Raw genomic sequence first — 25,587 nt, 5'->3', positions numbered from 1 at the left:
CTCATCAATATAACGGGAAGAAGGCAGATGCTTTGTCCGTCCTGGCCGTATGCGGCGCCCAGATACGTTCCTGCCTAGCAGGGCTCCTTATTTATGGTTACGCTGGAGCTGCCAGCGCAGACATATGTTGCTAAGGGTCGTTTATTCTTGTTTGTAAAATGTATGGCTGCTCCTAGCTTACACACTGTCAAAACTGGAAGAACTGGCCCCAAAATCTCTTGCTGCATGATTGGATCAGACGCCTCTACATCTGTTAGCGCTGTAGGAGCTGTAAAATGAAATAAGTTTCACTATAACTCAAGCCCCTCTATTACCGCCACAACGCGTACGCCGCGGAGCCGGCTGCTGCTCTTGCAGAACCGACACAAACGCACATTTTGCCAAGTCGTATGGAAACTGATCCGAGGCAGCGTCTCCTCTGCTAACGCACAGAAGGAAGGACGAGCACGTGGGGACCCCCCACCCCCCGCCCAGGGCTTGGCACGGTGCTGCACCTGAAGAAGGGCGAGTCCCAGGGCGCACAGCCCCGGCAGTGGGGAGCCAGCAGCGGTCCTGCACTCCTCCTCTCAAGCTGGAGGACCAGAAGGGACCACATCTGCCATCAGGTCAAGTCCTCTGCAGTCGCAGGCCCCTGAAATACCCATTTTGCCTGGAAAGGGGTCACAGGAAAAAGAAACACATGTCGTGTCCGTCCGTGTCCCCCCCCCCCCCCCCAAACAGCTCGTGCTACAGCAAGGTAAGACCTGGCTCGAAAAGGGCAGCCGTGCAGGGAAGGCACCTTGGGGTAAGAGCCACCATCCCTGCGTCAGACAGGAGCGGATTCAGCCCGTTCCCATTGAGGAAAGGGCCGTCTTGGCCTCTCGGCTCTCCCTCTGCTGCAACCTGGCAGAAAGCGCCCACCTCTGAGCCCCGGCCCCGCTACAGCTGCGCCGCAGGGCACGCACGGGTAGGCAGCGCCGGAGCTGGCGCTCAGAACCCCCCAGGGTGAAGCTGCAGAGGGTCCGTATCAAAGAACTTGACCTTAGAAACAGCGACAAAAGCGCATTTCTGAACAGCCGGTTAAATACCACTCACCCAGAGGTGAGGGTGCCCAGCCAGTGCCGTGTAGGTCTGACCACCCAGCCAGGTCACCGCGCGCTGCAGAAGCCGCTGCACGACTCCGTAATCGTGAGCGAACACGAAGAGAGGCTGCAGGAATCCCTCACCTCGTTCTGCGCAGGGATGGGGAGACCAGAGCTCGGCACACCCTCCTCCCTCTCCATCCGAACGCGCAACCAGCCCCGGCACGGAGCGTGGTGCAACACTGCGGCCTCAGACGGAGGGGACGCCAGCCTGCGGCGGGAGCCAGGGGCTGGGACAGGCTGCAGGAGCAGAAGAGGAGCAGCGAGAAGAGCTGCCTGCTCCCCAAACCTGCCCGTGCCTGCCCTGCAGCCGCCGCGGCTGGGACCCCCCCAGCACCGCGCTCTGCCGACACCGCCGCTGAGGGAGCGCCAGCCTCCGGCGATCCAGCCCAGCTCCGCACCCGGCACGGGCGGTGGTCCGAGTGCCACGGTCAGCCTTCACCTTCGCTCAGCCCCGAGGCGCGGCGGCGTGGGCAGAGCCAGCCCTGGCAAGACCGTGCCGTGCTGGCCCGCCGCGCGGCAGCGGCGGCGAAGCAGGCATTTGGCAGGCCTGGCTGTTGGCTGCCAGCTTTCTGCCTCGGCGGCATCTGCTGCCGGGTTTCTTTTTGCTGTTTCTGACGGCGCCATATGCCTCCGTGTCAAAACAATGGCGCTTGCACGCTGACTGGGAGCCCCCTCCCCAGCGAAGCCGAGCGAGCGCCCACAGGGCGCCAGGCGCTCGGGACGAGCGTGGTGGCACCAGCGGGCAGGGAGGGCTGCGCCGCGGCGCCGCAGCCAGGGGAGCCGGTCAGCGAAGGGCTACGCTGCCACGCACCAACCCGGAGCTTGGGGGGAAGCTGGAGCAGCAGAGGCAAGCACAGCTCCTCGCTCCTCCAAGGATGCTCCCGGAGCCAGGCGGGATACATGTCTGTATCGTTATAATTTTATTATTAACGACAACCCCCGTGTCAGCCCCAGTGGCCGCTCCTTCAGGCAGCTTCTAACACGCAAAGCGCAGCCTTGCTCCACAAACCCACATCTCCCCACGCCTCTTCTCCCTCCCCAAACCAAGAAGCGTTACGGTTCCTTGGTGCAAAGGGCCCGAGTCGGCCCCGCCGGCCATCCAAACCCTGTTCCAGAGCTCACAGCGGAGCCTGCCAGGGCGGACGGCTTCGCCACCCACCTCCAGCTTCTGCCCGCAGCAGAGCTCCTGGAAAAGGGCGCTCGTCCCACGGGGCGCCTGTGCTGAGCACAGAGACACCCGCTGCCTCTGCGCTGGGGGATCTTGCTTGGCTTTCTGGCCCCGTTCCCTCTCCACCAGTGGCCCCAGCCACCGTTCCCAGCTGACCGGGGACGTGCACAGAGCACTGCCAACCCCAGCACCCGCCCTGGGCCAGGCTCACCACCCCCTCCAGCCAAGGGACACCTATACTCTCAGGAAGGTACCAAAGACAGAGGTCACAGCACCCTGCAGGACCACGTAGCGCTTCTCCAAGCGTATTCCAAGACACAAGAACAAATCCTGCTTCAAACAGCGCTGCCAGGTCCCTTCGGGCTCAGAGGCACTCCTATGGCCGCCCCAAGGAGCCCATCTCTCAGGGGCACCTGAGCACACGGACCAGCAACTGGCAAAAGGGACTTCCAAGGGACCAGCAGCCTCCATCCCCTGCCTCACAGCCCCCTGGCAGAGGCAGCAGCACCCCGAAGCTCTGCTCTCCCCTTTGCCACGTGCTCCAGCGGCTTCCCTGCCTCTAGGGAAAGGAAGAGGAGACGTCCACTCATCTTACTCATACCAGGTTTATTTTTCTCTTCCCTGCATTTCTGATACAAGGGATGTAACCAAGGTCTCCACAGCAGCAAGTCTTCTATAGAAAAAATAGTCATTAATCTCACGCGGCAAAACCATCCCTGCCCTACAAAGAAGACCGGCGCAGAACACAGCGGCGCAGGTGAGGACCGCTACGCTCCCGCAGCCTTCTGCTCAGGTACAGACGGATTAAAGCCTCCCAGTCGTACAGAAATCAGCTGCTCAAGAGAAATAACCGTTGTTGCACACACACAGCCACCAGGGCGGTTACCAGCCAACCCCCTTTTATTCGCTAGCTACAAAATTGGATGCAGTGCCTCATAGTGCAATATTTCCAGGTTCGGAGGGACCTAGCCAAGTCTGCGTTAAGATCTTTTCTAGGAATTGTACTCCTGAGGAATGAAGGGAAAAAAGGAGAGCAAAGACTTTATTTCACCGTGTTCAACAGCTCACTTCACTGAACAATCATTGTGCTCTATTTAGACACACTGCATTTCCCTAGAAGAAAAAAAAAAAAGATATCTCGTGTGATATCTTAAACTACGATTGGTGCAAGTCAGTGCCTAAACCTCTCAACTACACAGTCAACACCTGGTTAATGCTGAAATGCTCTATGTAAAAAAAAGAAAATTAGAAAAGAAATTTACTCTCCTCTCTAATTTCTCTGGACTTATAGTCCAGTATCTTGAACGCTCTGAGTGCAGACAGGCCTGTCCTCACTAACACTTCCAGTCACTCCTGTTTAATATGACTGAGTTGACACAGAAAAAGGATCCTGACGTTGCTTTCCAGATGCGTTTCCAGGCATCGGTTCTAAAAAAAGGGTTACTTCTCTGGAAACCAGCGGAAGCAAGACAGAAGAGAAAGATGCAGCCAAGGCCATCTCTGTGCTCTTGCTCGAACAGCGCCAAGTATTTCCTGGTGCGCCTGAAACGTGCCCCATGCTGCGGTCAAGAGGGGCTTTCCCAGAGCCCAGGGAGCCTTGTGGGCGCGGAGCAGACCTGTGCCGCGCTCAGCACGCCCGGGGAGGCGAATCCCCGCGAGACGGAGCGAGGCAAGCCCGGGGTGAGGTAGGGTACGGCAGCCGTGCGCCGGAGCTGACCTGTGCAGCCAGGCCCCGAGCCGACCTGCCCACACGGCGCAGAGGGGCCAGGGCGCAGGGTGAGGGTTGCCAGTGCCACAGGAGGGGAAAGGAAATCCGGGGGAGGTACTAGGAGCCTCTGTGGGAGCCTGTTTTACCAGTGAGCAGCAACAGGGGAAGGGGAAAGGGGACTGGGTTTTAATCCTGTCCTAAAGAGGAGAACGTACATGGCTTTGCTTTGTGCCAGAAACCCAGCCAGGGCAGCGCAGCCCGGGAGACGGCAGCCTCTCCTCTCACCCCGCCTGGGCCGACTTCCACCCAGGACTTGCAGCAGCACGAGGGACACCAAGGCGGGGAAGCGGCTCTGGACTTCATTAGGAATGGTGGGAAGGGTCCACACCTTTCCAACACACACACACACACACACACACACACACGTCTGACAAAGCTGCCTGCTACAGGCAAACATCAACTGTTAAAAATAAGGCCAGAAAGAGATGAAATGAACAAAATAAATAGTTTGGCAATGAAGCAAACATGGCTGTTAGGCAGAGGCCAAGTCCTCCTTTGAAACAGCACATCTCCCTAACAAAAGAGCCTGCAAACAAAGTGAAACTTCTCCCCGGTAAGAGGAATTTTGCCAGCAGAGGTTTCCAGAGGGCTCTCGGCAGCTCGACACATCCCCCTTCCAGACAGCGCAGGGGGCGCCTGCCCCACCTGACCGCTGTGCTGGGGAGCGAGGGCTGCCCGAGCTCCGTGCCAGCTCCTGTCCTCTGGGAACTAAATAAAACGAAAACTTTTTTCTGCTCCTGAGCAAATTCAGACCACAACCCCTTTCGTCCAAATCACGGGCTCTGTGCTTGGCAGAGGCGCAGCTGGCTCAGCACGCCGACCCCCTCGCCGGCTGCTTGAGCTCTGAACCTCGGGCACTCCAAAACCTTCCTGAGAACGGCAGGGTCCAGCTGCGTGCGTTGAACCCGCTGCCCCTCCACTCTGGGCAAGTGGCTCATTCTCCGAGACGAACGCAAGGGCCCTGGACAGAGCGAGGGCATCGGGAAGCGCCCCCCGCTGCAGTACCTGTCCTGAGAAAACCGCCCGTTCGTGGCACATCCAACGCCGCAGCCTTGGGCTCGTCTCCTTGGGGGCTCTGTCCTGTTTCTGCCTTAGTGCAGCTTCCCACAGACTGACTTCCACCCAGCAAGAAACTGGACCATCTCCTGGGAAAGGGAAAAGAAACACTCCCACAGCAGCAGCTGCCCAGCCTGCCCAGCCTGCTGGGGGGTATGACGGTCACTAATCTGACTGGCACTTGTAACGTTCCTTTTATGCTCCCCCGGGGTTTGCTTTGAAAGACGATTTACGTGGGTGTCAAGCGAAGTGTATTGGGTCAGGCCCATCCACCTCCTTCCTCCTGGAGCAGTGCCCAAGAGCCAGCCCTGCCTGGCCCAGCAGCTCTTCCCTGTGTACCTCCACGATCAGCTGCATCTCTCCAGCCCTCGAGCGAGCAGCCAGCTCCCGCGGAGCTGATCCACCCTCTGCGCCTGAAGGCCTCCGCCCCCAGCAGCAGTCAGCAGCTCCGAGAGCCCCCCAACGCGGAGTCCGGGGCCACGGCAACTAGGACAGCTCGAAGCCGGTGTTCATGCTGATGGCGTAGCGCAGCTTCTCCCGCAGGATGCTCTTCTTGCTGTAGTTGGGAAGCTTGAGGAGGTTGAAACACGTCGAGGAGGTTGGGAGACGCCCGCCTGGCTCTTTCTTGCGGATGGTGAAGAAGCCCCGGAGCACGCTGCCCAGCGTGTCGCCCGTGTCCTGGAAGAGGGCAGAAACGCATCACCCTCGCGCTTCTCTGCTGTGCTCCTTCCACGCAGGGTGCCTGTACGCGGGGCAGAGGTGCTAACACAAAACCTGTCTGCTGGGAACAGGGAGTCAAACCTCAAAGCCCTGTCGTCCCGCCCCACCAGCACGGAGGGAGCTCCTCTTGTAACTGCAACTGCCGTTAGACACGCAGGGTCCCCTCGCAGGGTGCACAGGGGAGGTCCCGAGGAGAAAACACAACCCTGGGGACAGGCAGTAGGAGCCCAAGTGCCACTGTGGAGGGGAGGAGGCAGGTGTAGCCATCCATACGCATCCCCTCAGTGCAGGGGTGTTCTCACCTCGCCCTACAGAGCACTTCATGCCACAGTTCCCTGGGCAGAGAGAGAGGAGGAAGCTGGGCAGGGAAGGAGGCTGCCAGAAGCCTGGCTGGGAACACGAGACCCGAGCAAGTAGGGTGCCTACCTGATCGTCAGAGACTTCCACGCAGCGGATGGAAAAAGGAGGCTTGAGGTAGGCAAAGCCCAGAAGGGGAGGCCTGGAGCAGCTGGTGACAAACTGAAAAAAGTGACGGGACAGTGAAAGAGCAGCAGTGAGAGCAGCTCGGCTGCAACGCGTGCGGCACGGCAGGCACGGCAGGCGGCTGCTCGGACGGGCGTTTGAGCAGCTCCCGGGACAATACCGCTGAGCTTCGCTCCCCACACTGCCAGCTGCACAAGGCTACTCGTGGTGACACAAGAGCCTTTGTAAGAACTCTGCTTCCTGCCCCTCTGCTGGGGAGCAGGGTGAGGGTTTCAAGGTGTCAGGGTGACGATTTCAAGGCATCAAGCATTCCACTACTCCTCCTATTAGCACGCGGCCAACTGGAGGAGAACAGCACTGGCCCAACCACCCCAAATCGCCGGTTGGGCCGAAATGGCTTCATTTACCTTGAGAAACATGGCTCTCTCCTCAGGGCTGAAGTCATGGGCCAGGATGTCCCACAGCCAGATGATGACCCGGTGACTCCCGTGGAAGCCCCCGTAGTACACCGTGTGTTTTCTGGGGGGAGAAGGGTTGTGACAGGCTCGTGTCCCGCTGCAGCAGGAAGGTCACAGCTGCCAGATGATCAATACCTTCCACGAGCCAGGGTTCACTGCTACAGCAGACACTGCCAGTACTGAACCCCCCCCACGGGGCACTTGATCAGAGAAAAGGGAAGGGCAGAGAGAAATTCTGCTATCAGGAACCAGTGGAAGAAGGGTCCCTTCCCATTCATTAGTACTTTGTCCGAATTAGCATTAAGGAACATGCTCTTTGGCTCCACTCGTTTCTGTCTGCTCCTCAAATTTCAATTAGGAGGAACAGAAAGTTGTGACAGAGTCAAGTCTCCTGCCAACCTCCAAATAGCTCTGTAATAAAATGGCTCGGTTTGCTGAGCCAGACCACCAGCAGCCCGGCTGGCTCACTTACTTTAAGTCCTCGAGGTCAATCTCGGCGTTGTCCCCAGAGATCAGCCGCTGCAACTCCGGTGCAGAGAACATACGAATCCACTCAGGCTTGATGATCGACCGGAACCCACTGATGAGCGCTGCCGTCTGACTCTTGATCTGCGTGTGCATCCGGAAGTGAGCCATGAGATGGATGTAGCTGATCCTGCGTGTGACAGGGAAGGTGGCAGCGAGGGAGCCGGAGCCGCAAGGGATCCCCACCTCGCCGGGTCGCTGACCCGTCTCTCCAGCCCCGAAGGGACCAGCACTGCCTGGAGACGCATTGTGCTTTCCCCGCCAGGGCCCTGCACTTTACTTAAGCAGGACGAGCTGTTTTTCTGCCCAGACTTTGCTCCCCACCCCCTCTGGGACTGCTCATTTCTTAGAGCTCCTTCCCACCCCAGGGCCTGGCTGGTTCTAATAATCGCTTGATCGAGCTTGGCCGGACAGCAGCGCACAGAGGGGAGCACGTGTCCAGCTCCTCTGTAAAGGATCAGATCCCCAGCCACAGGCACTCCTCGAGGTTGGAAAAGAATGTCTGGCCTTTGATGCCACCACAGCTGGAGCACCAACACACCAAAAAACACTTGGGATATTTCCACCTTCATCCCAGGAGTAGGGAGGAGGTGCCCTGTTCATTAGAGGGAAGCACCACCAGGCTTCCTCTTCTCACCAACAGCCAAAACAACCGAGCTTTGCCGATTCTTCTTCATCAGCTCCTAGGCAGACACCACCACAGCCAGACTGACTGGCTTTTCAGCCAGGTAACCTCACGTTGCCATTAGCAGAACTCTTTCTAGAGTGCTTCCACTTACAACGCTTCTCCTGCTCTCCCCCCCGCTACCAATTTGTGTGCCCATCTGCGCAAAAGCTTCAAAGTTTCTGCCGTAAGTGAGCAGAGCGACACACAGGACTTTCAACTTTCCCCCTGAGCTGACTTCTGACAAGCCAGAGAAAGATCCTTTCAAATGCAAACTCCCTGGTCAGAGCTCAAGGAGGCAAAAGACGAGGAACATCAAGATTGCAGAGCACGGCTAACAAAGACAAATCCTCAGGTAGGATCCAGCTTTCGCTTGCCGTTAAAGGGAACAACCCCCAGATTACCAGTTCAAACACACATCTGCTTAATAGACATTTTATCCTGCTTTTATGATCACTGAAGGGTACAGAGAAGGGAAAAAAAAAAAATGAAAGGAACAAAAACGTGGGTTTGGTTTTCAGGCTCCGGAGTTGACATTTACGATAACTATCTAAAAGCCGGTTATCTGTGAAAATAGCTACAGGGCTCGGTGTCTCCTCTGATTTCCTGTGTCTAAAGTACGACTGTCGACTACATTTGAATTCACCACTGTCTCTTCTGAAGAACAGTGCTTTATACAACTGCCACATGTTATCATTCCGAGAAGATCTGTCTGCTCCAAGGTGTCTTTGAGCATCTGTGCCCTCTATGTTCACGACTGTGTGCCTGAATTGCTTTGAATCCATCTGTCTGTATCTATCACCGTCATTAAATCCTGCAGAATCTCACAGGCTGTGTGCCTTTGACCTCCGAAGCGCTGTTTCAAGAAGTAAATTGTCAATTTTTATTTTGCAAATCGAATTTAATACAATTTCTGCCGATGAACTGTAACCAGCAAATTCTATTAAGATATTTATGTGCTCCTTCTACTCCAATCTATCTCAATTCATTCCAGATGCAAGCCCAAGGAACTAGAATAAAGTATTTTGCAGTGCTGACCTTAAAAATCTAATTGCTGTACTTACTTATTTTCATTGGTAACAGGAATGGTCTTCCCTCCAGGAACAAGTTCATGGCAAACAAGCTGAGGGAAGAAATGATTGTATTGCTAATTACTGCCTGGAACCACAATGGAAAGAAAAGCCATGCCAAGCTGTTACCTCCCCATAAAACATTTATTTTTACAGTAGAACAGTAGGATTTAAAATTTAAGTAATAATCCTGCTTCTGCCTTGAACCAGTTTCACTTAACTACTAACACAGTAATTGAGCAGTAGGGAACTCCGACTCTCCCACCAGTGGAGCCAGCCCTCCTTCGAGGAAGCCTCCTCCCAAGCCTGATCCATCGCTGCTGAACCACACACCAATCAATTCCGAGAGCCCTGGGGGACTGTCACAGTCCCAGAATCCAGCGCCTGAACAAGCTCAGAGCCTCTGCACGGCTCAGCCCAACGGCACAACCCAAAGCTACCTGCTCCACAGCCCTCAGCCAGGGCCACCGAGCGACAGAGCTCCCTCGAGTGCCCTGTCCCTCAAGCTGGGCACTCGGGGCGAGAGGCAGAGAGTGCTCAGAAAGCGAGACGGCTGGGAAGGATCTCCTCGCCCCCTGCCAGGCCAGGGCCCGGTGCTCAGCCCACGGCACCGCTCAGAGACGGTGGCGGGGACTCTCTGGGCGCTGGCTACAGCGACAGAGCCACGACTCAGCTTTGCCCCAACACTAGGAGCCACAAAGTCCTTATCCACCCAGTACGGTGACCTCTGTGCTCCAGATCCAGGTGACTCCCAAGGAGCCCAGCACAGGGAACGAGCCCAGCTCCCCTGGGTCCCACGCAGAGCCGTACCTCGTGGGGACACACAAGTTCCTTCAGGAACCACAGGGTTGCCCAGCCTGGCCGCTGCAGCGTGGCCAAAGCACCAGGAAAACAGGAGCGCCCTGGCTGATGCTGAAGGGTTGAGGGCTGCTGCCTTCAGTGCCTCGCTGCTGGGTTCTCATACGCTGTTTCCTACCTTCGTTTTTCAGGTGGGAAACCCCTCGAGGCTGAAAGCTCAGCACTCCTGAGGCGGCAGCAAGGCGCTCAGCCCACCGCGCAGCGGACGCAGCCTCTCCCTCGTGCAGGGCTGTGTCAGTTCAGCTGCCGCCCCACCCACCCTCGCAGCTTTGCAGGTGCAGTTACACCGCTGCTGCTGCCCATCAGACGTGCTTGGTCCAAACCAGCCAGCTGAGGAACAAGAAACTGCAGCACACAGAGCTCTCAAGGACAAGCTGCCCCGGATAAACACTCCGTGACTTCATGGTCTCCGAGCTCTGTGCCGCTGGATCTGCCTCGCTAACGGTGCCCGGGCTTAGCGCTAGCTGGGGTCTCCCCACAGAATTTGCAGTAACAGCCGCACACACAGACAGCAAAGGCATTCTTATCTTATCTATCCGTATTTTTCCAGCTATGCACACACAGCATCACAGAACCCAGGGCTCAAGCGCAACCAAGTACCTTCAAGCCTTCACAAGGGACTGTGAAAAAAGGCTTTTTCCTCTCAAGGTCAAGAGACCTCCTGACACACTTCAAGCTTCTCTGACAGAAACGGCTACGCTTGAAGAAAAGGAATTCCTCCCTACCCAAACAGATCCTTCTTTTTAAAAGAGGGGAAAAGCAGTTATGCAGGGAAAGTACAAACCAATGTTTTTCAACTAGAAAGGAAAAAAACCCTGGCAGTAGAGAAATTAAAGGTCAGAGGGCAACCTTTTTTTTGTGGAAAAAGCTGTTCTCTGCCCACAGCTAAATATTGAACGAAGCCGCAGAATCCTATGGCTGAGTTCAGAGAACTTTTGAAGCTGAGCCAGCCTTTCAGCACAGACATTTTCTCTGGTAAACGAAGAGCCGAGCTAAGCCCTAACAACAATCAAACACAAGGTCATTTACCAGTCAGGGCCCTCAGGCCACACAGAGCATCCACCTGACATCCCCAGAAACACAAGTACCCGAGTAAAAAGCACTCTGTGTGGCACGAGCTTGGACAGACTGCCTGACTGTCAGATGCTCCAGAGCAGCTCTCAAGAGAGCTCAGCAGAGAATACCAGCTGTCTTCTGCGGGCAAGTCAGGCTGCAGGGGTATTCCTCTGCTCTGAGGACACTAATAAAAGCCAGGAGACCTCTGCTCAGCAGCCAAACCTAGTTCTGTGCCTATAAGCCGTTGGCAGCAACCTGCCACTTCTGGCACCGCAGGCTTGCCCACAGGAGTGGGCGATGATCCTCAGGACCCCCCTGCGGGCTCCAAAGGCTCCTCATGGCAGCATCAGCCAGACAAGCAAGGGAGATGCTCCCGGGCGAAGCAGCCAGGATCTAACCCGGAGAAACAGGGACTGCCCGAGCCAGGGCTGGGGACCATCAGTGCCCAGAACTCTGCTCAACACCACCTCGCACGAAGAGCATGTTTGGGACAAAGCAGAGACGAGGTCCAACGCAGTCCTTGAACAAACACCTACCTGACCCATCACATCTTCATCGTACGACAGCGTTAAGCCCAAGTCACTGATATCACCATCATAACGCTAGAGGAACAAGAGAGAAAGGGAAAGAAGGTCAGTGCTTACCAGCAGGAACAGCAGCTCTGCATTTTCATACTGCTCTTCCACTAAGTGATCCACAGCAGGCATGAGGCATCAAAGCGTAACAAATACAGGAGTTGCTCTAGGTCATGGAGAGCCTGCACAAAAGCAGAGGCTAAAACTTGGGATTTCCTGATTGCCAGTTCCAGGTTTACACTTCAGACTCCTTTCTCATCCCTGCTCGCCCCAGTAAAAACACAGGACAGCTACCACCAACCAGCTTCGGAATCACCAGTTACTTCCAGGGTGTTTTTAAAAGATGATCAGTACCCCAAAGGCATTTTCAAATCTAGTACCAATAAGGGAGTTGAACAACAGTAAAAGTAATGCTCAAACCTTAATTGAAGTGAGATTTTTATAGAACTCTGAGTCCAAGGAGGGAAGTTCATCTACGGAGCTGTAGAAGACACTGTGGTGGTGCCCAAGCAGCTGACTCAAGAAGAAGGAGGCAAATGGTACATCCACGACTATTCCCTACAGACAACAAGAACACACAGGTAAGGTCCTGCCACCTACTTGTCATGGGCAACACCTTTGGTCACCTGCAGGCAGATCCTGTGCTGTGGAACCAGCGCAAAGATGCAAGACATTGAAGCCAGCTAAGAAAACCACATCCTTTTAAAAACCATAAATTGGTGGAGCAGGTGCAAAAAGGCAACAGGGGAACTCCACGTTTCGTTTAGAAGAACTGCCTTAGATGGAGAGGGTCTTTCTGTCATTCCATCCTCCTTTTAGCCACACAGCCCCTTAACTAAGGTATCAACAAACGGATGTTTGTAAGGTAGAACTCCAAAATAACAGATTACTCCAGCTAGTCTGGTCCCCAGCAGCAAGAATAATAATCAAGGTATGTCCCAGGTTTTACCTCCAAGATTATTTTTAATACAGGCCTGAAGAAGTGCCAAACTGCTCCACCATCAGCGTCTTTACCCGAGCTATTTTATCAAACTCACCTCTTCAGTGCCACCTCCCCAGGCAATGAGAGATGCTCTCAAAGGCAAGGGGCACCACCATAGAACTGCACCTGAGCAGGGCTGTACTACTATGGTACTTTTGGCTCACCTCATACACAGCCTTCCCAAGCATCTTCCCCACGAACTCGAAGAGCTGTAGGTAGTTCTCGTGAATGTAGGATGTTGGGGAGGGATACAGCCTCTCGTCGCCGCTCGTGGTCTGCGCACAAACAGAGGTAACGGCACAGTCAGCCAGCCTGCTTCTGCTTGCACGGTCAGCACCTGCAGCCCTGCGTCATACCCTGAACAAGTTGAGTGCTGGGTCAAACACTTTTTTTATTATCTCTTCCAGAAACTCTTTGAAGACACCATCTTGGTCAATACCAGCCTCATCGACTCCCAGATCATTCACAAACTTCACTCTGATCACTCCCTTCATGGCGTTCTGGGAAAGCTGCCGTAGCTGTTCATATCCATCCTACACAAAGCAGAAGAGCCAGAGGACAATCATACAGGGAGACACGTGAAACACCCATGCAGACATGCAGCAGAGACAGGAGACAGACACACCACAGAAATCTGCATTTGTCATCGAATTTTGTGCTCACAAAGACCAGCACTTTTCCCAGTCAAACCTCCAGGTTGGCAGCAGTCTGAACTGAACTAAGGTCCAGCATTTCCCTGTAACACCACTTCATACAAAAGCAGAAAGAACCAGCACCGGGTCCCTCACAGGGAAGGTAAAAACATATCCACACCCCATACTCTCATCAGGCCACGTTACTGGCCTTTGGTTGGCTTCTGCAAGGCAGGTCACTCACCTCCAGCATCCGTGAGCGGCGGATTGTGATGTGTGTGACGTGAGGTGACGCAGAGCTGGTTTCAACCAGCCCAAGCTTCTCCTTCTCCTTTGTAACCATGTTTCGGAAAAGCAGCACCCTCTTAAAAAGAGAACAAACGTTAAGTCTCCATCCACAAGGATCCTTATTCTCCAGCGCAGCGGGGCGTTCAGATGCTCCCGAGGCACGCCCAGAACCAGCTCTTCGTTGTCCCGTTCCCAGCTAGGCCCAACGATGCCACTGTCACCTACTCACCAGAAATGGTGAGATCTGCCTCCTTGTTCCCCAGTGGGGCAGACAAATCCTTGAACCTCTGCTTTGGGAGGGACAAGGTACCCACAATACTGAAAGGAAAAGCACCTTTTCTATCACCACATAAAAACCTGTCATCTCTGCAGATTTGCTACCTGCAAAGAGACACCCTGCTGCTTTCTCCAAAGCCACATCATGGATGACTCTGCACAGCTGCCCACACAAATAAGCTCTCAACGAGAGAAACCAAGACAGTTAAGAGGAAATATACTGGAGAAAGTGGTGGGGGAAGAAGACTTCTGTTCAACTGGCATTTCAATCACCAGCTCGTCACGAAACGCTCAAGACGCACGTCCCTTCCATCCCAGGCCACCCAGGTCACTGGCTTGTCAGCCTCCATCCTCTGCCCCCGTTCCCACTCACGTTCTTGTGGGGAATGACGTGCGGGATGTACTGGAGGAGCAGCTGGGCTCGTTTCTTGTCCTTGTCCAGCTCCTGGAAGAGCACGCTGGGTTTGAGGTCCCTTTAAAAAGAAAGGCACAGAGATGCCTGAGAAATGCCCAGGAGTGGTAAACAGCTGGGGGCAGGAGAGAGAGGAAACCTGTAATGATTTCAAAGACAACTTAAGTGCTCAGGTGCACACATCTAAGGTGGCCAGAGCCACTCAAGCTGTTAGGTGCTGAGTCAGTTTTCAAAGCACCACCACCAGGAGCAGCTGAGCCTGAGCCTGACGCCACAGAAGAGAGGCGCAAGAGGAGGGGTGTCCTCAAACGCAAACCCAGGGAGCAGTTCTGACCCTGACCTCGCAGGCACAATGACAGACACTCAATTTAAAGTAAGGTATCCCAAAGCAGCCACCCACAGGGCAGCTGGCATGCTGGGATAAGCCCACAGCCGCACAGGATCCTTGCCTTGAGCCAGACACTTACTTGCGTAACCAGTGATCCTCGGGAGCAAACCGCCTGCGGCAGTCCCTCTCGTACAAGACCATGAGCCAGCCGTGGACGGAATGGAACAGCTCCAGGGTCTCCCCTCTGGCATTCTCTGGACAAGAGGAACAAAGCGGCAATGCCCAGGCACCCCGGGTAACAGGAGTGCCCAAGAGCACCACACTGATCGCCTCCCCACGCCAACAGGACGGGTGTGTTTCTCCTAACCCCCGCTGCCTTCAGAGGGAAGGAAGAGATTTTGTGTCTCCCAGAGGACAGGTCTCTTCTTTGATCACAGTGAAAAAACTCCTCGCCACTTCAGAGCCGTCTCAGCCAGCTCCAACTGAGCCATCACCACAGAAACGGACTCTCCCATCTGACTGCCAGAACTGAGCTGGACCGAACGGACAGATCAACACCAGGTATCCGCAGGGACGCTCGCAAGCCTGCTCTGCTGCCTCAAAGCACGGTATCACATTCTTGTCCAACGTATGGCCCAGTCATGCTAAATAGTTTCTGGCAAAAACCAACATGTCCCCCATGCCTGTTACACAAATTCTTACTGGAAATGGAGAATTGTGCCATCTCTGGTGCCGAGCACAACAGTGGCATCTGGACACCCAAAGTCTGGGACACAGTCTCACACCACACGATGAAGTATGTTTTTTGTGCAGAGTCATAACTAGCAAGGTCCTAATTCCAAAAGTAATGCCATTTGTTGTTCCAGTAGTACCATCAACTCAAGCTGCTAAAAGCACTTACCTACAATTCCATCCCAGATCATCTTAAATACAAAGGAATTCAGGAAAGACGAGATGGTAACAAGCTCTTCCAGTTTGAATGAAATCTGCTCTTCATAGACTTCTATGTCATCAAGAATCCTACCAGAGAAAACACATGTAAATGCACAAGGGTAAATTTAAATTGCCTTTTGAAATTTTCATAAAGGCACATCATCCTTCAGCAGCAGCTCTTATTTCTACGACGACTGACACCCACAAGGATCCAAAGTCATAAACAACTAAACCGTATTTATTGCTTTTGATCGATATCTGACCCTAACAGAAGCCACTATGAAAGGTCTGATACAAGCAAAGCCAGCACTTCATAGTTAAAAGGACCTGCGCACTTATCCCCAAGAAAACGTGTTCATCATTCAAGCTACGAACACTGTCTCTACTGACCAGCAAGGGCCGTTTCCCACCCCCTCTCCCACCCAAGTCCACGAGCGAGACGGCAAAGGAGTTGCAAACAGAAGCACCTAAGCTGGCAGCTTTCTTGCAGCAGCATTGTAACACTGGTCCTCAAAGCCTATCTGGGCTCACCGAAGTGTTCGCTTTGGACTGACACAACTGTTGTCCACAAGCAGCCGAAGAAATTCTTCTTCCCCCTCCCTACCCAGCGCTGTCCTGTTCTGTTACCAGGGCAGCCAGCTGCATGTCCCTGAAGCAGCACAGGGCTGAGGGGGAAAGTCCTTTTGAAGACCTTTATTTCGCAGGACTGCATCCGAAAAGCTCGCTGCTTTCCTCTGCCCAGGTATCTTTATGCGAAGGCAGCAACACCTTAACTATTCCTCTTGAAACTCAAGGAACACAACAGCTTCATGTCACGCGCCTAGAGAGCACCCTCCGCTTGCTACCTACGTGATAAGGTGGCGGGAGCAGTCACAGAAGAGCATCAGCATGGCCAGCAGCCTCTTGGATTCCTCCGTATCATTATTCAAGCACTCCAAGAAGAGTTTTAACCCACCCTGGGGTCCCAGCTCACAGATAAAAGCCCATAATTTGGGCAACAGATCATCCAGGTAAGTGAGGCCTAGCAATGGAAAAAACACAAAGCACACTCAGTAAAGCTTGTTCCGCCCGCTTGCTCACGCAGGCTCAAAGGGACGAGCGTGACTGGGAGCCGAAAGGTCCTTTGGCAAAGCAAGGCTTTACTTGAAGGGAAAAGCAGCATCACATTTGGCTCCCAAGCCTGTCTGCGTTAACGGGAGATGTACAATCCCCAGGAAAGCAGGAAAAAAGGCATTAATTTAATTAATTTAATGAGGCATTAGTTGCCTGCACTTCTGAAGCCCTTTCCCACTGACTATTTTGCAACTTCTGAATTAATTCCTGCGGCCCAATCACCATTGCAGCCATCCTGGAGATGGGGACGGGGTTGTCCCTGTGGTCACCACTACAGCCACAAACAAAGCATCCAAGGCTGTGGACTCATTCCTCTGCTCTAGCCACTGGCCCAAAACAGCGCTCATCTCCTCCTCCATCCATTCCCGAGACAGGTAATTTGTTCTTAAGACGTATGGAAGCATTCAGTGTTTCCACCACATAAAGATTAATATTGCTAGGCTTCTCAAAAACACTGACTCAGTCTTAAGTTTGATATGGAGTAAGCAAGGCTTCGTTATAGGAAAAGTTGCTTCAATTTGTATTCTGGAGAGTTAATGCTTGATAAAGAAGTGATGAATGTTATTGATCAGAGGTATGATTCAGGATGGAACAAGCCTTCCACCCAGCCAGTCAATAAACTGTTGTCAGTAATAAAACTACCAACAAGTCAACAGAATTTAATAAGAAAAATCTATTTTTTTTCTCCACATTTTTAAGCGATTCGAAAAGCACAGCTGTGCCCTGACCTGTGAGTATCTGCAGGCGGATCTGCGTCAGCGTCGTGAGGGTGGTTTGGTAGAGGACACAGATGCTGCACACCTTCTGCACCTCTGCCGAGTCCACCCGCTTGCCTCCAACGGGCTTGAGGATGTTGCGGACAGAGGCAGACTTCTGGAAAGCTCTCTTGAACAGATCTGGGGACAGAGAAGCACAGAAGTGCTACTCGAAAGCACTTCTCACTCTCAGCCACTTGGCAGCCCTGCGGTAAAGGGGATTTTAGCACAAGAAGCAGGAGGTTTGGGTGGGCTTTCCTGGCAGAACACTGTGTAGCTGCTCGCCACGCAAAGCACATTTCAGTGGGGCATTAGTCTAGAGCTTAAAACCTTGCCAGAACTGCAGTAACTAATGACCACAGGATTAGTGCTACGGGCAGTGGCTAGAAACCAGCTGGATTATCTTATCCAAATATCTCTCTTCTCCAGATACTCCTCCGCAGAATCACCACGCACCGCAGGTGCATGAGCCAGCTTCACCTTGCTTTTCACTCGGGAAGCTGGCCTCCCACCTTGCCTGGGGAAGTACTAATTTATGCAGTAAGCACTTCAGCTGCTTGAGAAACAACGGAAGAAACCTGCTAAAATAAGCAAATATTTTCACAGCACCAAAGAAAGAGACTTGCCCCAGGTCACGGAGGCGTTCTGAGCAGGAATTACAAATAGGAGGGACCATATCCCCAACTAAGCAGCAGCAGCTGCTGCAAGTAATTACTCAAAGCTTTTAGCATAAGTGGAAAAGTCAAAGCCCTGGGAGTCTGTGAGAGACACACACACACACACACGGAGACACAACGAAAGCAACCCTCCAGAACTAACTCTTCATGGGAAGGCTGTTCTGAGGGGAAACTGGCTGTGTTGGCAGCTGAGCTATTTCCTGATTCTCCAGCAATTTCTTGCTGAGCACATCACTGAAGAGGATGCGGATCATATGGACTCCCCAGAGATGCTGCAGTTGCTTCGTCAGCAGAGGCATGGACTCATTCAATCTAGAAGACAAGTCAGAGAGACACTTAGAAGGCAGACTGGAATAAAACATCAGACAGGGATGCTTTGATACATTTAGCTCCCAGTCAAAATGGAGTATGCACCCACCCTACAGATGGTCCTCACAGGAAGAGCTGCTATCGAGTGTACCGGTACGGCCAGTGTTTACCAGTCTAACTATACCAAATGAATTCCCTTATGCAATAGTCTGTGTGCGAACGCAGAGGTTTATATTGTGCAGATACAGCCTGAAATATCTGAGGAGTTATTCTGTCACACTGTTCACCTCAAAACATAAAACACATTGCAGCATATAAAAAAAAAAAATAAATAAAAAGGAAAAAAAAATAAAAAGAGAGGCCTATTCCTCTACCACCGTCAGGCCCTCCTCACTTACCCATAATCCACAGTCTGTGAAAACCAGCCCAGGACAGGATGCCAGTGGGTGAGGTTGGATTTCTTTTGTGAAACGTACTTCTGGCAGTAGGAGAGCATGTGGATGAGCACACCCACAAAGTGAGCTGTCTCCTCCTCGAGAACTCTGTCGTTCAAGGAGCCCAGGTACACAAGATTACCTGGGGGAAGGGCCAGCACAGCAAGACTTAGAAGAGGAACTGCGGGACAGCGATTACAGACATCACAGACTCAGTGAACTCACACCTCTTGTCAAGTCCAGGAGAGATTTCTGTGAAGAATGGCTGCTAGAGGCTACCCTGCAGCAAGCCATTTCCAGCACACACCGACCACTAAGGCGGCATGTCACCTCGGCCCTCTCATCTGTATCCCCCCCCCCACCTCCTACAAAGTACTATAAGCTACAGACGATCCACGGTTATTCCCAAGTTCCAGCTGTTCCTCTTGGATCTTTTACAGTAATGAGAACTTAGACGTTTCCGTAGCACATCCGTGTAGGGAAGTTAACAATTCAAGTCTGCTACACTGCCAGACTTTCTCAGAGAGGGGGGATAACACTTCAGTTCAGACATGTATACAAGAGCAAGCCTCTACCCTTCCTCCATCTGCAAGGGCCTTCAATCATGTTTGCAATATCCCCAAACCAATTATTATTTAGCAGCCATCTAACTAAGGACAAAAACCGAAGGGTTGGAGGCAGCTCTGACCCATGAAGAATGAAGACTTGACTCAAGACGCTCTTCCAAGCACAGCAAACAAAGGTGTTACAGGTGCTTACCTAACAAACAGAGAGTGTGGCTTCCTTCTAAGCACACGCAGACGTCTCGGCATTGTGCCTCACGACTTAAAAACAGGACGAACTTGCGGAAAAGATCATGAGATTCTATCACTGCCAGGCGCTGAAAGACAGAATTGAACGGCCAGTGCGGCTGAGACGCACCGCACAGAACCACCGCGCCTGATCTGCCACCGGCAATTCGAATTGTCTTTTCCTTCCCAACAAAGCAGCAAGTTGAGACTGCTGCACTGAAGAGTGTTTGACATGAAGCTGGCCTAGTAAACACAAAGCCTTGCAGGAGAACATTCGAGTTGCAGACAGACCTTCACAACCGTCTGTCTGCAAGAACACAGAGTGCCCGTTTGGCACAAAACTCGCCTGTCTGCACCAAGCTACACAGAGGAGCAGACAAATGAAATGAGGTTAGCGGACAGCCTACTGCTCACCATCACAGACTCTCTGCCCAGCAACAGACTGATTTCTGCTTTGGCTCTGTCTATGGTTACAGAAATGGAAGAATAAGGACGTGCAAACATTCAAGCTGTGTTTCACCCTTTTTTTTTGTTAGTTCGTTTGTTCATTTTAGGGCAGTGCAGCCCATCATCCCACTGGCGTTAATAACTTCTGTGGAATTAGAAACCCAGAGTATCTGGAAGGTGTAAGTATCACACGCGTCCACAACAGAGAGCTGAACCTGGCAATGAGGGAAATGTAATGCTCTGCTCCAAGAGCTGATAAAATGGAATAACAAGTGGCCTTATGTGATAGTCAGTGGATTTTTGGTACTATTACATCACCCACTTACCTCAGGTGTTAGAGTAGCAAGATGAGTCATTATAGCAGGCACAGACATGATATGGATCAGAAACGACCTCAACAGATTGTCTGAGAACTGCGCAGCAACCACAGGGCTACAGAGAGAAAAACACTTCAGCGCAAGAAACCTGACCCAGCGAAGCGAGATGCAGCTTTCAGCCGAGCCACCCGGAACGAGCCTCTGCTTCTAGGCTTGTCAAGAGGCACCACTGGAAAAAGAACATTCACTTACGCTTCTGCTATCAGAGCAAGTTCACAAAATTGCTCATGACTCAAAGGAACAGAAGCCAAACTACAGCACGATGTAGTTGGACACCGCACATCCACGCCACCCGCAGCGCTGCGAGGGTTATACGGGCCATGTCCTAAGGTCCCCTTCTCCCCGCTGCCACACAGTCAGTAATTAGCTGTTTTCCTTAGGAAGATGTTAGGTGACACATTCAAGGACATCCACTGCTCTCTGCTGAACACCCCAGCAGCGGCCGCTGCAGCAGGGAAGCAGCGGGCAATTAGCCATTGAGGTCTTAAACGAGTGCTCGTTACTGGCTGCAGATTTCCAAAGGGAAGAGACATGGGCTGTGCAGGTGAGGTCAGGGTAAGAGCAGACTCTTCTTTTTTTAAGAGAACAGACTGAACCATTAGGAAGAGCTGCACCCAATCCTCGTTTCAGGGACAAACTTTGCCCCTGCACATCGAGTAACAGGTACACCTGCATCACAAAGAGGCACAACCACACTCAGGGCAAGAACTCCAACCCCTTGTGATGGTTCAACAGAAAGACGTACAGGTCCTGTACTCTGAACTGGAACTGCTCTCCAAAAAACACGAATTACTGAGTCAAGAGCATTCTGATCTGAAAACAGATGACAGGAAAGCGAGTGTTTTGCCTAAAGCAGCTTCTTCCCTGAGGGTGATACTCTCAATGGCACAGAGAGACGGGCAGAGTGAGAAGTCTTCAAAAAAACCCACCATAAAGACAACTGTGGCTGCCTTACCGCAATGCAAGAGAGAAGATGGCAGTTAAAGAGCCTTTGGACAAGGAGGGTCTGGATCGTGCCAAGCCATTAGTTAGCAAAATCTGGAAAAACAAAACACAAAACCAAACCCCACAATAACAACAAAAGTCAAAAAAACCCCTGCAGTACTCAGAAAAAAGATTATGACTACCCCTGAAAGACACAGAGAAAAAGAACACCACCAAAGAAACCTAAAAACCAGTTACTACCAGTCATTTGGCAGAACGAGAAAGGCTTCAGGTTAATAACGGCACAACAGAGAAACTGCAATCGGCCGCTCTACGGTACTCATTTCTCTAGGACCTGTACTCAGGGTTCCAGGCCTTTTCAAAGTAACAGCAAGGCTCATAGCTGCCTGCTAATCTCGTTCTCATTTAAAAGATTAAGAAAAACTACATCAATTCCTTTCCCCTTCAGAACAGTCAGCAAAGCAAATCCATACAACATGGCAGCAGCCAAGTTTGGAAAAACATCCAAAAGTCCTCCCTGTCCGTCTCGTTATGGGATGATTAACCAAGATTCAGATTCAGCAGCAGGGACAACAAGGAGATGGTGTATTTGGCCTCAAGTGGGGAGACTCGGCTTTACTGCTTTGAAGAAAAATACGCCCCCACACAAATTACCAGCGTTCCACAACCAGCTTCTCCCTGACCACCTCCACAAAGCTTCCTCAGAACAAGGGCCACAGCGCAGGACTGGGGCTTGTTCTGAACAAAGAGAAGACATCACGGTATCAGCCCGAGACTGACCTGCAGCACAGAATAAAATCCCTTCTGATTCAGGTGTCCCATGATGTTTGCACAGATGTGGTTCATGGCAGGCCTCAGGGTCTCACCTTCCGGGTGAAAACACTGACGTTACTGGATCAGCCCCACAGTCCCACCTCCTTACACACTACAGCACCGTTCATCACCCCTTCCTGCACAAAGCCCTTGTCCTCATAGGCAAAGCCACCATTTTCGCAGCATTTCACATCAAGTCTTGTTTAAAAGTCGTATTTTCTCATGAGACTCGTCTACCTTTTCTCTGCGTATTTCCTACAAAAACCCTGACATAAAACCACTTTCCATTATCCTCTGAACAATTCTCGTGCGTGAGATTTTGGAGCATTATAAAAACGTTGTAACTGTCGCTGTTCCAAGGAAAATCACCTGTCTAACCTCAAAGGAATCCTCGCTGCCTGTTCTGCGCTTTGTGCAAGCACAGAAGCACAATGAGTCTTAGTGGCAAGCTTGGGGAGAAGACAAGGTGCAGAAACAGCATTTGGGAGATTTCAAGAGCGAGTCCCAAATCGGTGGCTGAAAGTACCGAATCGGATGCACCAACCTTTTCCCCGAAGGATTTTCCACGTCGAAGTGTCCGTGAAGGTGACGAGCATCGTGAGGTGCAAATTGACCAGTCTGGAGTCTTGCAAGATGTCAGGCTGCGATAACAAACACCAGTGTTTATAAACCGAATCAGCTCTGGGCCGCGCTACAGAAGGACTAAATGCAGGGAGACAAATCACAAGGAAAATATTTACCTTAAGCTGCTTGAGAAATTCACAGCAAAACCACAAAATGTCTTTGATCTGTTTGATCCACAGGAGCGTGAGATCCTTGGAGAGCGCCAGCGACACGTACCACACCTGAGGAAGGCAGGACGCCCACGGGAGCAGGGGTTAGTACTTGTGCTATAGCCTGGCAGGACACAGCACCAGGGAGCTTTGTCACGACCTCCTCGGTGCCCTGCTGAAGCCGGCAGCGGAACCAAGTTCTCTCTCTCCCCAGAACTCACTGCTCAAAGCGTACAGAAAGAAATCTCCCTTTAACGCCTACAGCTGTACACAGAGTAAAAATATCAGAGGGACACTAAGAGCTTGTCCAAACTTTCGCCACGTTCATGGGCTTTTGAAAGCTAAAAATTCAAGTATCAGCAACGTACTCCCCACACACAGGATTAAAAAGACCAAACCACCCTCCTACTCCCCAAGAAAAACCCCATCCTGCTCACCTTGGGCTCATTCTCAGCGTCCATGCTGTTAAGAATGCAACGACACAGCTTTTCAAATCTCTGGGGAAAAGAACAAGAAAAAAAAGGCGGCATTAGTTTGAACCCCAGGAAGGGCAATTCTGGAAAAGCACCAGGAAGAGCTCAGCGGAGAGAGCAAGATCCCTCTGGGTCAAACAAACGGAAGACCCAAACACGCTCCCTCCAGACAGCGCCGACGGCTCCTTCCCCGCGCCCTCGGCTCCAGGGCGGGCTGCAGCGGTGCAGCAGAGCTCCCTCCCTGCCCGCAGCGCTCGTCACCGGGCGAGTTCCTCAGCCTTCCCTCCCTCAGCACCACAGGCTGCAGCCAGGGGAAGCAGCGTCCTGCTGGGCTGCGGCTAGAGGAGCTCACCGCCGACGCGCGCGGCAGCGTGCTCCCCGCTCCCGACCGTCGCAGCAGAACTCGGAGATCACATCCACCGCTCCTTAACTGGGATTTCAGCCCACTTGGGCTGGCAAGTTATAAAGCCATCCTGAGGTACGGAACTGGCTGCTGGGGTTGCCCTAACGGAGCACGGTCTAGTCCTCGGCCCCGCGAGGGACTGACTCGCTGCTGGAAGGGGAAGGAGGGGAAGCAGAGCAGATGTGTTTCAGGAATCACCCCATTAATATAATGTAGAACTTCAGAGGATGCCAGGCACTTAAAAATTCTGTATGGATGTAATATAAGCAATCTTTTTAATGCTGTACACACAGAGAACAGCATTTGCAGTACTTGCACCATCATCAACAGAAGAGGAGTTAGATGGAACGCAGGTTTAAAAGAAAAAAGTCACCCACTGCTGCTGTAATTTCAATACAGCCTTTCATTTTCAAATTGTCTTCCTTACAATGAGCCCTCCCAGTTTCCTGGGGCAAACATCATCGTTCCATAGACCCTACAGGAAAGGGCTTCACTCTGAAACCACAAATTCAGGGCACGGTCAGAAAAGCAGCTGCGATACAAAGAGCCTGCACTCTGCCAGCACAGCTCTTTGTGAGCTGGCCACAAGGCACCTCCCGGGGGCCACAAGGCACCTGCCCCAATCACAAGGCACTGCTCTGTTACTGAAGCTGGCACAGTCACCAGGAAAAACATTCGTTAAACGATGCCCTGGATATGGAACCGCTACTAAAAAATTCAAGGGTTCTTCTGTTTCATTCTCACAGGCAGATCTCTCCAAGAAGGACCAGGAGACAGAGATCACATTTCCAAAGCCAAAGTATACCCCAGGAACCAACATGATCACTAAACAATGAAACAAACACATTTAACCTGTCAAAATATGTCCTTGAAAGAAAAGCGTGCCAGAAGAGCCACCTTACCTCTTTGTCCTCTTTATGATTAAACACAAACAGCAGCTTCCTGGCAATTCTGAAGACAGAAAGAGCACTTCTTTTACTTGAGACAGATTCATTTGCCCCAAAGAAATCCTCCACTTCTCTCCTATCAAAGTGGGAAAAACGAGCATTGGTAGGTAAAAAAAGACCAAGCACACCTCTCCAGAGCAGAGCAAAGCCCGGAAGGCGGAGTTTCACACACCTGATCTCCCTCTGCAGGCGGCAGCGACAGAGAAACCTCCTGATCAAAGCCTGGACCTGGACTGCGGCGCGCTCCCTCTCCTTCAGCTCCCTCCGCTCCTCCCGAGCCTGGCGCGCCTTGTCGAGGAACTGGGCTTTGGAGGACTGGCTCGCACTGAACATTTTTATAACCTGCCAAAGCGTACGTTTAAGGGAACCAGGCATCATGGCAGCCAACAGCTGGGGAACTGGGAGCAGAGTGCACAAAACACGCAGGCAAGGGTAGTTCTGAGCTGACGACTTGCCTCCCACACGGGAATACGGGACAGAGTTCCCAACAGCACAGAAAGAAGCAAGTGCAAAATACAGCCCAGGCAAAGCCCAAGCTACTGATCAATGGGGCTGTAGTAAGAACAGGCAAATGCTGATATCAGAGCCACTCCAGCAAAGCCTGCAACCTACTGCAGGTGAGGGGATTTTAAACGAAAAAAGCCCCAACAACCAAAGCAGTGTGCTGTCGTTGTGTTCCACCTTTCCAGTCCTCACTGTTCCCATTTTCTTGTTCACAGATAACATATAGAACAATTCTATAAGGAAGGACATGAAGGAAAGGGCATAAGGGATGCTTGGAAGCTAGTTTATTGCCACTCAACAAGACAAAACACCCCTAGTCAACAACAGCTTTATAAACACCTGAGAACGAGCTCACCTGAGGGCTGACTTCTTCAAAAGAAGTGTGTGATCATCATCAATACACAGACATGATCCTCATCCACTGGCTTGGGGCAGCTCCCGCGCAGATAA

The 25,587-nt window shown here is 52.3% G+C and overlaps 1 protein-coding gene across 3 annotated transcripts; it reads right to left on the bottom strand.

Annotated features, from left to right (window-relative positions):
• Positions 1-4,486: 4,486 nt before the first annotated feature.
• Positions 4,487-25,584, bottom strand: UBE3B (ubiquitin protein ligase E3B). Of its 3 annotated transcripts, none has more exons than XM_009949691.2 (27): positions 25,493-25,584; positions 24,806-24,975; positions 24,589-24,709; positions 23,248-23,307; positions 22,778-22,882; positions 22,582-22,678; positions 22,005-22,090; positions 21,235-21,317; positions 20,229-20,334; positions 19,424-19,544; positions 18,629-18,806; positions 18,064-18,233; positions 17,218-17,385; positions 16,226-16,397; positions 15,345-15,463; positions 14,583-14,697; positions 14,077-14,176; positions 13,384-13,503; positions 12,864-13,040; positions 12,672-12,782; positions 11,946-12,083; positions 11,487-11,552; positions 9,031-9,089; positions 7,250-7,432; positions 6,727-6,838; positions 6,263-6,355; positions 4,487-5,794 (listed from the first exon to the last, which is right to left on the bottom strand). In XM_009949691.2, exons 2-27 carry the CDS (start codon positions 24,964-24,966, stop codon positions 5,603-5,605), a joined length of 3,213 nt encoding a protein of 1,070 aa, XP_009947993.2. In that variant the 5' UTR covers positions 24,967-24,975; positions 25,493-25,584; the 3' UTR covers positions 4,487-5,602. The 3 variants fall into 3 exon arrangements, with proteins under 3 accessions (XP_009947993.2, XP_086330628.1, XP_086330629.1); XM_086474502.1 differs by having other exon boundaries at positions 5,760-5,794; positions 6,263-6,344; XM_086474503.1 differs by lacking the exon at positions 4,487-5,794 and adding an exon at positions 6,050-6,073 and having other exon boundaries at positions 6,263-6,344.
• Between the last annotated feature and the right edge of the window lie 3 nt (positions 25,585-25,587).

This window comes from Leptosomus discolor, chromosome 16 (genome assembly GCF_034619465.1).
Source record: "Leptosomus discolor isolate bLepDis1 chromosome 16, bLepDis1.hap2, whole genome shotgun sequence".
Lineage (NCBI taxonomy): Eukaryota > Metazoa > Chordata > Aves > Leptosomiformes > Leptosomidae > Leptosomus > Leptosomus discolor.
Note: the sequence above shows the minus strand (reverse complement) of the source record. Positions and strands in the feature narration are given on the sequence as shown.

Coding starts and splice junctions, on each gene's coding strand:
- UBE3B (XM_009949691.2), bottom strand. CDS start 24,966: ATGTTCAGTGCGAGCCAGTCCTCCAAAGCCCAGTTCCTCGACAAGGCG. Junction 18,807..19,423: donor CCACACTCTCTGTTTGTTAG/GTAAGCACCTGT, acceptor CCCTTCCCCCAG/GTAATCTTGTGTACCTGGGC. Junction 13,041..13,383: donor GCCGCTCACGGATGCTGGAG/GTGAGTGACCTG, acceptor TGCTTTGTGTAG/GATGGATATGAACAGCTACG.